The 14,167-nt window shown below is 28.2% G+C and overlaps 4 protein-coding genes across 4 annotated transcripts; 1 reads left to right on the top strand and 3 right to left on the bottom strand.

The window, feature by feature from the left end:
• Window positions 1-154: 154 nt before the first annotated feature.
• PPL_06416 (uncharacterized protein) lies at window positions 155-2,403 on the top strand (the record flags this gene model as incomplete). Its single annotated transcript, XM_020577273.1, has 6 exons — window positions 155-170; window positions 827-937; window positions 1,189-1,251; window positions 1,662-1,689; window positions 2,249-2,278; window positions 2,349-2,403. 6 exons carry the CDS (start codon window positions 155-157, stop codon window positions 2,401-2,403), a joined length of 303 nt encoding a protein of 100 aa, XP_020432947.1.
• A 4,122-nt stretch (window positions 2,404-6,525) lies between these two features.
• PPL_06415 (uncharacterized protein) lies at window positions 6,526-6,843 on the bottom strand (the record flags this gene model as incomplete). The annotated part of the gene is made up of 2 exons (XM_020577272.1): window positions 6,526-6,602; window positions 6,831-6,843. 2 exons carry the CDS (start codon window positions 6,841-6,843, stop codon window positions 6,526-6,528), a joined length of 90 nt encoding a protein of 29 aa, XP_020432946.1.
• A 1,981-nt stretch (window positions 6,844-8,824) lies between these two features.
• rpl37 (ribosomal protein L37) lies at window positions 8,825-9,815 on the bottom strand (the record flags this gene model as incomplete). Its single annotated transcript, XM_020577271.1, has 4 exons — window positions 8,825-8,846; window positions 9,367-9,397; window positions 9,484-9,631; window positions 9,813-9,815. 4 exons carry the CDS (start codon window positions 9,813-9,815, stop codon window positions 8,825-8,827), a joined length of 204 nt encoding a protein of 67 aa, XP_020432945.1.
• A 377-nt stretch (window positions 9,816-10,192) lies between these two features.
• PPL_06413 (LIM-type zinc finger-containing protein) lies at window positions 10,193-13,772 on the bottom strand (the record flags this gene model as incomplete). The annotated part of the gene is made up of 8 exons (XM_020577270.1): window positions 10,193-10,882; window positions 10,955-11,194; window positions 11,270-11,311; window positions 11,459-11,958; window positions 12,043-12,658; window positions 12,741-12,824; window positions 12,900-13,395; window positions 13,486-13,772. 8 exons carry the CDS (start codon window positions 13,770-13,772, stop codon window positions 10,193-10,195), a joined length of 2,955 nt encoding a protein of 984 aa, XP_020432944.1.
• Between the last annotated feature and the right edge of the window lie 395 nt (window positions 13,773-14,167).

Here is a 14,167-nt window from a genome sequence, read left to right as displayed (position 1 = left end):
TGTTGTATGAGTTGATTGGATATTATTGTTTTTGGATGGCTGGTTGTTTGACTGTTGTAGTAATTGTTGTTGTTGTTAAACAATTGTGTTGTGTTGTTTTTCAAAAATCCCAAGATCTTACTCGGCAATGTGTAAAGAGGGAGAGATTTGAAAAATGTGTAGTAATGGTAGTAAGTACTTACAAATTCTTAGAGTTATTCGACTGTAGATCTAAAAAGGTAATGGCAAAGTCTGTTGAGGGGATATAATATGGTTGGTTGTGTTGTTGTTATGGTTTAAAAAGTCAAACTGATAGTTTATATGTTTGGAGGGGGATAAATCTACTAGAGAATGAAAATATATAGAAATTGATGATGGTAAGTCACTGATACTTTTGGTATTATTACAACATAATCGTTTAATTAAAGTAAAGGAATCAAAAAAAAAAATAAAAAAATGTTTAAAGAAAGGAAAAGGAATTATATTATAATGAAAGGAGAGAGAGGAAATGAAATGGAAAAAGGTGGTATTTAGGGAAACTATTTTATCACCTAGGAGAAAAAAACAACAACAAACATTCAATGTTTATAAATCAATATGTTGTTATTGTTGTTGTTGGTTGTAGTTGTTACACAAAAACATTGAACGAAAGAACAAATTAAAATATTGATATTTTAAAAAACACAAATAAAACAACAATTTGGTTTGTTAAAATACATTTTTTTCAAACAACAGCTGCAGCAGCAGCAACAATTGGTATAACAATATTGTTTACTCTTGTTTTGCTGCTGTTGTTATAATTGTTTTTTTTTGTTTGAAAAAGAAGCGTTGATATAATATGGTAAAGATTTAAAAAAGGAAAGAAAAACAAAACACAACAACAATAGTACTTGTTACTTTGCTGATAAGATGATGAGATCAAGGATTTATGGTTATTGTTGTGTTGGTTGGTGTGACTGTGTGTGGTGGTGCGTAGTAAAAAGGTAACCAAAGAAGAAATCCAAAAAAAAAAAAAAAACATTAACAAAAATAGATAAAAACAAAATGGGATCAATTCAACAAACAATCAATATGGTTGTCTTGATCTCGTTTCTATCTAGAATTGGTAAGAGGAACCGTTTTGGAATTCAACGATCGTTAAGTTATAAGTGAGAGAGTGAGTGTAGCTATCTATTTACGTTTGTTGTTTCAACTTTTAATTAATATGAGCAAAAGTTGGTGTATGTTGTGTGATAGTTGTTGTTATGGAAGCTGGTACTACTACTGAAATAGGTAAAAAAATAAAAATGAATATAAAAATATATTTTTATATGTATTTATAAATAAAAATATTTTGATCGGATTGATGATGATGATAAGGATAAAAGAGTGGTGGTAGTGGTACTGATATTATTATTGTTGTTGTTATTGTTTCTTTAATTAATTAAAATTGCTAGTAAAGTTATTATTATTATGATTATTTTAACTATATATTATTTTTATATTTACTTTACTAATAAAATTAATAATATTTTTATAATTTATAAAATGGACGTGATGTTTGATTGATGGATAGTTAGTTTTTGAAATTGATAATATTCTAATGGTTGTTGTTGTTGATGATGATGTGAGAACTTATTACTATTATGTCTTGACATAAAATAATTGGTGGATCACTTTACTTATTGAATATAAATAAATAGAGTGTGATGTTATAGATAATCTTGCTTTGTATCATCAGATTTGGATAATATGTTTCATAAAAATAGTTTCTTTTGTGATCAAGAGTTGATGGAGGGGTTAACCGATTTGTATGCATTGCTTAAGCAGCTGAGCTGATTATGCAGGAGGTGATATAAAAATATATAATTTATACGTTAATCGTTCAAAAACAATAATAACAATAACAACAATAACAATATAAATTTGTTTGATGGGAGGGAAATCTTTTATAAATTCCTTTAAATGTTCGAGTGGTATCGATGATGGGAGTGAGTGGTGGGTGTGTAGGTGGGTGGGTATATATATGTGTTGTGTGACCAACCAACTAACTGTAATAGGAAGAGGTATAGGTATGTAAGGAGTATAGTAGTACAGTTGTTCAGTGCAGGTGATTTGATAATTGTTGTATCTGATCTGATGATTTATGATGAGCCGCTTAATAGAGAGTGGAGTGGAGTGATAGTGAGTTGAGAGAACGTAGTGTGCTTGATCGATAATGTGTTGTTAACATATTCTTGTTATTTTTTTTATTTTTTTTTGAAGTGTTGTTGTTTGTTATTTGTTATAGTGATGGTGTTGCCGTTGATGACATTACTCAGTCAGTCAAGTTAGCTTGGCTGGCTAAGGAGTTTGTTGTTGTTTATTAATTTATTAAATTACATATTAAGTATGCTAATGGATATTGAAAATAAAATATGGCAAAAATCAACAAGCAACTATTAAATTGTTGTGTTTATCTTATCGATATTGATGAACTATTAAGATGTTGTTATTGTTGATCAACAACTACTTGTATGCTTGTTTGGAATGTATGATATATATATTTATACATTTGTTGGTTGTTTTAATCACGTTATAAATTAAAAATGGTGTGTAATAATAGTAGAGTGGTAGTGGTTTATGGATTTAAAACATTATGAAAAAAAAAATTACACTCAAACTCTTATATTAAAAAAATAATTGTGTGTGTGTGTTTGTGTCATTTATATAAATTGTGTGTTTGTTGTAAGATATTTGGTAGTTGATTGGCATTGGTATTGAAGTGTTTGATCAGTGTTCTCCTAACAAAAATTAATAGTGGTAGTCTTGTTGTCGTTGTTGGATAGATATCGACACACAGACAGACAAAAGACAAATTAAATAAATAAAAGTAAAAAACCCTTTAGATTTTAATTAGATATAGAAGAAAGACAAACACACTAACCAATTAATCTCCAGATAAAATTGGCGATTCTATTGTAATTAATTGCTATACTAACATTATATATATGTATATGTATGATAGTTATGAATATCATTATTATGATTATTACCACATTGATTGATTAATTTGATTGTATATTAAATAAATGTTATAGGAGTAATGAGTATTTTTATTTTTTGTTTGATGGTAAGTTGATGGGTGGTGGGTGAAAAAATAGTAAATAAATTTTGAAAATAGTGGGTGGTAATGGGTTTGGGTGAGATTTAGTTTAAACTATTTATAAATTTCTAATGAGGTGATAGAGTGAGAGGTAATGGCTGTTTTTTCTTTTGTTTTTATCGTGTGGTATGATTGTAATAAATATCTTTGCAAATTTATAAAAGTGAGAGATGATGATAATGATAATAATATTTTTTTTGTTTTAAAAAAAAAAAAAGGATAGAGAAGAGAGTATATGAAATGACAGAGGAGAGAAAGAAAGAAAGAAAGAGAGATGGAGATCATCAACAATTGTTGCTACTCAACTCTATTTACTTTTGTAGTAATATAAAAAATGAAATGATATATACTTTACTTTTTTTAGAAATATATATATGATTTGTTTGGTGTTGTTGTTGATGTTGTTTGTTTATCTGTGACAGGATATAACTGGTTATGGCTATGTACCTACTGAGATTGCTGTTGCTGCTGTTTTAGCTATTGTTATTGAGAGGGAGTTAGTTATCACGATGATGATTGGCGAAGAGGTTTCCAGTGTGGGTGTGTAAATTTGGTATAATTTGATTTGGATTAATGTCGTATCACTTTATATTTTAAAAGTCAAACAATTTTGAATTTGTAATTATTATTTGTTTGTGATTGCTGATAATCTTTGTTTTGGTTTTTTAATAAATAATTAAATAAATAAATAAATTTATGTTAGGTGACTAATGTGATGAAAATGGATTTTTTTGGTATATATATATGATAATTTGTTTTGTTTTTTTGTTTAGATTTTTTTGTTTTAAATTAATTGAATTTAAATAAATAAATAAATAAATAAATAATAAATAAATAAATTTAAATAAATAAGTTAAATAAATATTGTTTTTGTTTGGTTTGGTTTCTGCTTTTTTTTTTTTTTTTATAAATTAAATAAAGATATATAACATATGCCAACAAAATATAGTATTACTATACTAAACTAACTTTAATTAAAATAGAATAGAATGGAAAAAAAAAGAGAGAGAGAAAAATATTTTGATCAATCGAATGGGAGAGGGTATTTTGTTTAATGTATAAAAATTGTCAGTGATGACAGTGATTGTGAATTTGTCTGGGGAGTGGCTGTGAGTGGCTGTGGTTGTGATTGTTATTGTTGTTAACAGTGATGTTGGTGTGGGCTGTGGGTATAGAGATAGGTGTGTCAATTAATTGTAACAAAAAAAAATAAATAATAAAAATCAATTGACTATAAATATCGATTTTGATAACAAGAAAACAACATCAATGATTTATATTATTTACATAGGATGTTGAATATAACTAGTTGTTGTTGTCGTTGAGATATGATTATTATTTGATTTGATTGATTTGATTGATTTGGTTATAGTAATAAATAAACTAATAATACAAATAAAAAAATAAAAAAAAAGAAATAGAAAATGTAGTGAGTGAGTAGTGCTAACTATCGATGGTGATGATAGTGAAACTGAAAAATGATAGGACAGTGTTAAATAACAGAGACAGAGATGAGAATAGAATAGAATAGAATGAATAAAAGTAGTAATAAAAAAAGCTAGCTAACAAAGTATAGTAATACAAATTCAAATTGAAGTTACATAACAAAAAATAATAAAAAGAGGGTTGTTGTTTGTTTTTGATGGTTAAAGTTCAAAAATCAAAATATAAAGGTAGGGCGAAAAATAAAAATAAAAACAACAAAATAATAATATTACAAAAGCTGTGCTGAACATATAAATAACTGAATGTGATGAAAACAGCAGAACCACAAAAGCCCTAATTTAGGAGTTCACAAAGGGTTCCTGTTTTGATTAATAATTATTGTGTATCTAACAATTTTTTTTTTTTTTTTTTTTTTTCTAACTTAAGCTTTACTATCTTCAGAGTGATAGAGTTTGATCCTACATATCACATCACAACTCCATTGTTGTAGTAGCCATCATCTTAAAGAATTTCAACAATGATGGGGTTTGTGTGTGTGTGTGTGTTTATGTGTGAATTTAATTTAGTTTTAGTTTAATGGGGGATCAATTGATTGAGTGTGTGAGAGCTGATGATTGTTTTAAAGGGTGATTTTAAAAAACACAATGTAATAAATTTATAAAAAAAAAATACCTCTTTAAAAATCAAAAGGACCTTTACTATTTTGCAGATGTTTTGCTATAGAGTATATTACAATAACTAATTTTTTTTGTTTTTTTTTTTTTTTTGTTTAATTTATGATTGTTGATGGTAATGGTATTTGGTTGGGTATTTAATCTGCTTGATTTGCTGGCTGGCTTATGATCATCATTATTATTGTTGTTAGTGGTTTGGGGTGGTGATGGTAATTAATTGAAGTGCACAACAATAAATGAAAGATTGTCGTAATGTAATTATGGGGGTGTGGGTTTGTGTAAATGAAAAATGTTGATGGGATGCATAGGTTGTCGGCAAGATGTTATATTACTGCGTTGTTAACATGTCGAAACAAAATCAAAAACAAAAAAAAATAAAAACAAAATCATTCAAAAAGTTAAATATTATAAAATATATCTTATCTACAAACCATTTGATTTATAGGGTTTGATATGAAGATGATGAATTTTGATTTAAATATGAACAAACTAACTGTTGGTGTGTTTGTTTTTGTTTTTTCTTTTTAATATGGTGTTGCTATTGAATAGGTATAGTAGAAATGATAAATACGCTACTTTTTGTTAATTGTTGCTATTACCAATTGATTTGAATTCACTGCTATTGTAACTGTTGCTGTTATTTCTGATCAATTGCTATTTCTGCTTACTGAACTACTAAAATCAACTAACTAACTATTGGTTGGGTGTGATATTTATTTATTTATTGCTGTTGTACAAGATATTGGAGGGATAGGTGGTACAAAGAATGAAGTGGAAAAAGAAAAAAATATGTAAGTAACCGAGACTTGTTGATTATATATATATATGTATATTGTTATTATTATTATTGCTGTTTTAGATTTAAGAGAAAAACTGTTTGTATTGATCAAGATGGTATAATTTAGATTTCGATTGTTTAACCACCTGTGCTATTATTGTTTGTTGTTATTGTAATAAATTAAATTAAATTAAATTAAATAAATAAATAAATAAGTTAAATAAATAAATAAAGTTGGTTGGTTGGTGAGGGAAGAGGAAGGAGAAAGAAGAGGAAAAATGAATATTGATATTTGACTGTTTGACGAAATATGATGTAAAATAAAAAAAATAACAATGAATACAATTTTTTTTAGTAATTAAAGGTGGGTTTCAATTGAGGCTGTGAAATTGAGAGAAGAAGGAGAAGGAAAAACCAAAAATCAAAAAAAATCAAAAAAATTGAATTAAAGAGGAGATGAACTATATTTACAAAGACACTAATAAAAAAACAAAAATGAAAATAAAAATAAAAATAAAAAGAAATTATGGATTGTGGGCTTTTTGTTGTTGGATGAACTTTGAAATATCTTGAATGGGTTGTCGCAACATAAGTGGAAAACCTTAAAAAAAAAAAACATCAAAAATAAAAAATAAAAAGTAAATTTAATGAAAAATATTTCTTGAAAATTTTGCAAAACAATGATGTCTTTGTCAAGGTTTGATAGGTAATATGTAAAAAGTTTTTGGTGCCCAAAAACAAAAAATACTCAAAACTAAAATTAAAAAACAGATAAGATTGGTGACCAAAAATCATGATTTCTAGAGGAATTGAAAACAAAAAAACAAACATTCGATTTCCATTATAATTGGAGAGCAAGCACACCCATTATTATTTTAATATCATCATCTAACCAATAATTTTGTAATACGTCGACAGTAAATGAAAGATTGTACGGAGAGGAGGCGAGGTGAAAGTGAGTCTTTTGTGTTGCCTAGCAACAGTAAAACTTTATTAAAAAAATGATTGCAATTTTTAGGAAATTTTTAGGTGATTTTGTATTGACCGAGGTGGTGAGTTTTTATTTTCTAGAAAAGGGTTTGTTTTTTTATTTTGATGGTCAATGAAATGGGTTGATTAGATACTATTTTTTTTTTTTTTTGGTGACCTGGTGTGCATTGATATTGGGTCATTGCAAGTCGCCAATAAAAAACATCATCAATCGATTGTTTTTTTTTGGATGGAATAGATGAGAAAAATAAAAACTAGCTGGTTGATGATTATGTGAAAACAAAAACAACATGATATTGATTCACATACATTTTATTGCTACACTTTTGACCAATTTCTCACTGTTATAAGATGTTAAGATAATATATAACCACACACAAACACAGCAACAAGTAAAAGAGTGTTTTACTCAATTTGTAAAAGATCTTTTTTAGAGATATGATATAGAGTGAGACATGGGCTTAATTTATCACAAAAAATAAATAAAAACAACAAAAATCATCAATGGGTGGACCAGATAGATATTCTATTATATTAATAGAGAGGAGTTTATCGATGATCATTATTTTGAAACCCAACAATGATTTTTTTTTATTTTTAACAAAAACCAACACCAGGCTATGCAATTGTTACAAAAACTTTCCAAACTTTGAAATAGCGCTGATTTAAGTTCATCTACAATCAACACCTCAAAGGTTGGGGCAAACCATGTTTATGCAAACTTGGCAGTAGTACAAAAATAACAATTAGAAAGATAGGAGTTTATTTATTATTATAATAAAAACGATCGATAATAAATATATATTTCGGGCATCGACAAAAGAAACACAAACAATTGAACGATATAGATACATAATAATATGGTGATAACCCACTAATTTGTGTTTTGTTGGGTTTGCGATACACATTTATAGCTTATTGTAAAACAAAGTGGAAAGAGCAAAGTGCAAAGTGCAAAGAGAAACTAGTAAAACTTTGAGATTTAATAATAGATTTTCATTATTTTACTTACTATTTTAAAGAGTTTGATGGTTTTTAACTAAAAGAGAAGTTGGTAAAGTATTATAATAAAATATTTTTGATTAGATTATTAATTATAAATATTATTTATTAAAAAAGATTTATAAAAATTATTAATTGATAAAAAAAAATAATAAAATAAGTAAATTGTAAATTGGAAAGGTCACTAGAAACCAAAGGAAGTAGGAGATGTATACAAAAAAGATAGTAAACAACATCTATATTTAAAGTAACTAAATAAGTGTTACTGCGATGATATGTGGTTTCAGTATGCTCTTGTTAATGTTTTTTTTTAATCATCAACTTAAAGTTGGCAATGGTATAATAATGGAGGTGGTATGGCACATGCACCACTATCGATTCGAATGTATGATATAATTTAATACTTACATTACACTGAGAGTGGAAAACTGGATTCCAATTACAAATTGCTATTTTGTTTTTTCTAAATTCTACTTAAATGTGGGGTGGTGTAAGGTGTATTTAGTAGTGGTTCTTGAAAAAAGTAGAGGCATATGCAAAAACAACAACTATAATTTTTTTGGTAATTTGGGATATGGTGGTAAGAATATACATAGATCGTGCCATAGGTTTATAGTGTTTTATAGTTGTTGTTGTTGTTGGGTTGTTCTACGCCAAAGAGTATCATCTTACATCTGATAGGCACGATAGATCGACAGATCCGATTCAATAGAATTGTTTTATGTGGTGTTAGATTCTGAAAAAACATTAAAAAAAAAAAAAAAACAAAACAACAACAATAAAGAGTATTTTTATTTCATTACTTTATTCACTCAACTCATGTTCATATTTTCAAGGATCTTTAAATTTCAATCTAAACATACAAATTAACAAAAAAAAAAAAAAAAAAGTAGTTAGATTTAAAAAAAAACTGAACTGTTTTTTAAAGATCTGAATAAATATTTCCTTTTTTTTTTTTTATATGTGTGTGAGCTCATACAAAACTGACAATTTACAAATTAAACAATAAAAAGTAGTGAGAAGTGAATGAATAAATTAAATTGTTATAAATAAAAATAAAACTATCATTTTAAAATGTGTAATATGTGTGAAATACCTTAAACTGAGAGTAATTTTCACAAACTGAACGAACAACATTACAAAATCGAAATAAAGAGGAAATTTGTGGCGAGGTGAAGAAATGAAATAGCTATTTCCACGTGTAATAACTCATATTTTTGTCAAGTAGTTTACAAAAAACTGAATATTGTAACCAAACTAACGATCGATATGTTTTTGTGTGTGTTTTTTTTCAATAAATAAATCTACAGAGGAGACTTAAGAGTGGAACATCCTATTTATTTATCTCCAATTTGATTGTGCTATAAATTTACTTGGCGGCGGTCTTCTTAACAACCAATGGGGCTATTTTGTTATAATATGAATTGAATGTTCGATATTAATATCCAAAACTAACTATTTCTTCTCTCATTCTTTTATAATCTACATACCCTCTCTGAAACCACTGTTGAACTTCTTTTGAACAACCTTAATGTGTCTCATTCTACCAGTACCGGTGGTCTTTCTTCTGATAGCCTTAACACTCCAGTTGTAGCTTCTGGTCTTAGCAGATGGATATCCACATCCAGAGCAAGTCTTCTTTTGAATATGGAATGAACGGTTTCCACATCTTCTGCAAAGGGTGTGAGACTTGGTGTGTCTACGACCAAAACTGTATGTTCCCTTGGTCTATAGGTAGGTAGTAGTAGTAGGGTAGGAGTAAGATATGTTAGATATCACTAAATAGACATAGTAGATGTAAAGTAGATAAGATATATACCATTTTCTATAATATAACACTTGGAGATAGGTATGAAGCTTAGTAGAGGATTCTTTTCGTTTTCTCGTAGAGAGCATTGTGTGGCACAGACACTGGCGAGCAGAACTCACACCACCAAACCCCCACACCCACTATTCGAAAAAAAATAAAAATAAAAATTTTAAAAAAATAAAAATTCAATTTTCACTCGAACTTCTAGAAAAATGAATGATTTATACTACTAAGTGGTCTATTATAATGTTTAGTTATAGTAATATAATAATGAATGCAATACATGTTGATTTATGTTTTTTTAAATAAAGAAATAACAATAAGATAATTAATAAAGTTTATTAATATATTTGTTATATTTGCTATTGTTGTATTTAGTGTTGTTGTTGTTAGCAATATTGTTGTTGTTGTGTCGATAAGAAATCTCTTCGTAGAGTGTTATTCTTGGTGGGTCTTGCAGCTCTAAAGGGTGATGTTGTAGGTGTTGAGTTGTTAGCAATATTATTATTATTATTATTATTGTTATTGTTATTATTATTGTTGTTGTTGGAGGTGACAATTCTTTGCATTTGTCTGTGGAAAGATGGGAATACTTGTGCGGTTGGTTTCTTATCGGGTGCACTGAAGCTACCGAATCCACTAACAAAACCACCTTTGATATCGTTGATATTGACACGAACCGACTGTCTGGTAGGTGATGGTTTCTTGACGAGAAGATATGATTCCGATGGTGGTGAAGGTGAGCTAGATGGTGAGACTGCACTACTATTCGATAAAATCGAAGGTGTTGTCAATGTATTTAAATTATTATTACTACTATTATTATTACTATTATTACTATTACTATTATTAATACTATTATTAAGATTATTATTTGATAATCTTAAATTTGAATTGTTACTCATATTCAATGTGTTTCTTGAACCGATCAATTGAATTTGAGTTCTTCTCTTTTGAATCTCGACGTGTCTACACCTCTCACAGACTTCTGCGGCGCCTCTAGAGTAGTACTTTCCACCTTCTAATACATCGTCGCAAATATAACATTTGAAGCAACGACTATGTAGATTCTTACCATTCTTTAGTTGACAATAGTTTTGTTAGTTTTCGATAAGTTTGTTGACTTGTTTCGTTTGTTTATGATAACTTACTACTTTGAGATAGGTACCGACAATAATATTATTACAAGCAGTACACTTTGTACCAAAGATCTCTTCATAGTGTTCTTTACAATAGATGGTACCGTTCTCATCGCCGAAAGGACCATCGATCTGTCTCCTACAAACAGAGCAAACCAAACAATCGACATGCCATTTCTCACCGATTGCTTCCATCATCTCTTCATCACTAATAACCAATTTACATGCATGACAATAGAATTCATCTATTTTCTATATTATTATAATTATAATAATTATTAGTTTCAAAAGTCTTTTTATCTCTTTATAAATAAATACGATAAATACATTTAATTTCTTGTCACAGTCACAACATATTGGTTTCTCATTCTTTATATAATAAATAGAGGTATCTATTACTTTATCACATTCTATACATGAAAAGCAATCCTAATAGTGTGTAGCAATATTAATAATATCAAATCGATTAGTAATCTATTAATTGACATAACTGCAACATATATCAATACTACTTACTTTATGCCATACACCAATATCTAAAATAAGTGGACGTAATCCAACACTCTTCCGACATTTTTGGCATGTTATTAATGAATTATTGTTATTGTCATCTAGTTGTTGTTGTTCTTCTTCTTGTTGTTTATCGTTTGTTATTGATGTATTGATTGTTGCTTCAGGTTTAATGGGTTGTGGTGTTGGTTGTTGTTGTTGTTGTGGTTGTTGTGTTGTTGGTTTTATTGTAGTCGACTTATCATCATCCAACGTCAGATTCTTCATAACCTTGTCGCTCAAGGTTAATCCTTTATAAAAGTTCTTCTCTCTCTCGATACACTTGATACACTCTAAAAGTTTGTCTTTAATGATAAACTCTTGATTCGAGAGGTAGTTGAAGCACACCGAGCAACAGAAACATGATCTGTGGAAAATGAGTTCACCAACCTCTTCAAAATCCGATGTCTTTATAACTTTTGAGCATCCACTGCATTGCTTGAAAAATCCACTATTCGTAGCACAATCTTTAGTTTATAGATAAATATAAACATGTTAGGTTATTATTTTTGTCAAAATAGATATAACTATTTTACGTTAATTATACATACCAGCACAATGAATATCACCATTCTCTTGGAATAAACAATCACTTTCATTTAAAAGTGATTTCTGACATCTCATACACTTCATACACCTCCAATGGTAGTTATTCTGACCGTCGTTAAGTGATACATCGGTTGGATATATCATTTCATTACATTTTGGACATGTAAATAGTTTAATTGATTGATTTCTATCTCTGTTGCTATTGTTATTATTATTGTTATTGTTATCTGTTTGTTTTGATTGTTGTTGTTGATCGGTTGATTTTACTAATGGATTACTATTGTTGTTGTTGTTGTTATTGTTGTTGTTGGAAACATTGGTTGTCTTATTGTTGTATAATTTTGTAAGACCAGTTTGGAATGTTGTTGAAAATGGATTACTATTATTATTATTATTATTATTATTATTATTTGAATCTGAAGATGTAGAACTATCTTGTAATGTAATTTCATCGAATTCATCTTCAAGATCTTCTGCAAACTGTAGTTCAATCGAAAAATTTGGATGGAAATGTTTATGTGTAGAGTCTTTGTGTGCTTTATCGATTTCCTGTCTTCTAATATGCATTTTAGAACCTTCAATAAAAGCAGTATGGAAACAAAAACTAAACATATGTCCCTATAGTTAATTAGATAATAAATTACAATTAGTAATTTTTTAAGTTTATATAACAACATATCCAACTTTTCTATATATATACCTTTGAATTCTTATTATAAAATTGTATTTTTACATCACTTGACAATATTATATTTCCACAATCAATCTCAACAATGGTTGTTCCCTTTTTTAATTTCTATTTGTTGTTTTTTAAAATGTTAGTTACCAAAAATAGATTTTTGATATTTTTGATATTTACCATTGGTTTGGTATAGAATACCGATTTATCTTGTTGTCCAATCGAGAGATATGGTTCACATCCACCAGAGATATTAAAGTTTGGCAGTGGATTGATACGAATTGTCGAGAGGATTTTAGTGACATGGTTTGGAACGGGTGGAATCGGTTTGCCATACTGGAGCAGTGCTTCAAAGTAACGGACGTATCTCGCTTGGCTCGGGATAGTGATACCTTTGCCATTGTGTGTTCTCTTGTTGCCAAACATTCTAATCGATTCCGAACCGGTCTGACACGATCTGTTATAGAGAAGCCAACAGGCAATCATAGTTCCAGTTCTTCCCTTTCCGGCTTTACAGTGAATGGCAGCGACATTCTCAGGATGCTCCTCCAGCCAACTCTCCACATCCTCACAGAATTTAACAATGACCTCCAAAGCTGGAGGATTATGATCATCGAATGGATATTCCGAAACATTGTTTGCAAATTTATCATGTGAATATTTTCTTTCACTACATCTGTTTATTTTTATGTATTTTAATTAATTTTTCAAATTAGTTTTTATCTATTTTTGTTTTTTGTCTTTAAATCTTATTAATTTTAAATACATACAAATTATAAACTTTATAATGTCCATTATGAAGAGTATTAAAGAATCTTTGTACCTACAATAAGTTGTCCAGAAAGAATGGATTATTAATATTAGTGATATATCCCTATAGAAATGGACATTACGACATACATCTTTCATATTATTTCTATAAAGACCTTCGATTGATTCACTCGGAAAACCCATAGCAATGATCCTATCGTTGATATAGGTGAGATCAAGATCGAATGTTCCCCATTCAAATCTTCTCTTCTTCTTTGATACCATTTTACGAACGAAATCCATTTTTTTTTTCTTCTTTTTCGGCTCTAGTATCTTCTAATTCTTGTTTGTTGTTGATGTGTAAAGTAGATAAAATCAAAACTGTTGTCTACAATCTTTTGTATTACTACACGACACTATATCAAATTAAACATATATAAATCTTGAAAAAAAAATGAACTAAAATAAAAACAGATAAAAAAAAAAAATTTTAAAATAGATATCCCTACAAAGATTTTGTTGTTTTTTTTTTTTTTTTTGGTTTTGATCTTTTTTTTATATTTTTATTTTAAACAAAAAAAAAAGAATCTGTTTTGTGCCTATTTTTTGGATTTTGATTATTTTGGCTCCATTTAATGACCGTCGTGCACAAAAAAAAATAAACAACCAAAAAAAACAAAAAAAAATAAGGATGAACA

This window comes from Heterostelium album (assembly GCF_000004825.1).
Source record: "Heterostelium album PN500 unplaced genomic scaffold PPL_contig15, whole genome shotgun sequence".
NCBI lineage: Eukaryota > Evosea > Eumycetozoa > Acytosteliales > Acytosteliaceae > Heterostelium > Heterostelium album.
Note: the sequence above shows the minus strand (reverse complement) of the source record. Positions and strands in the feature narration are given on the sequence as shown.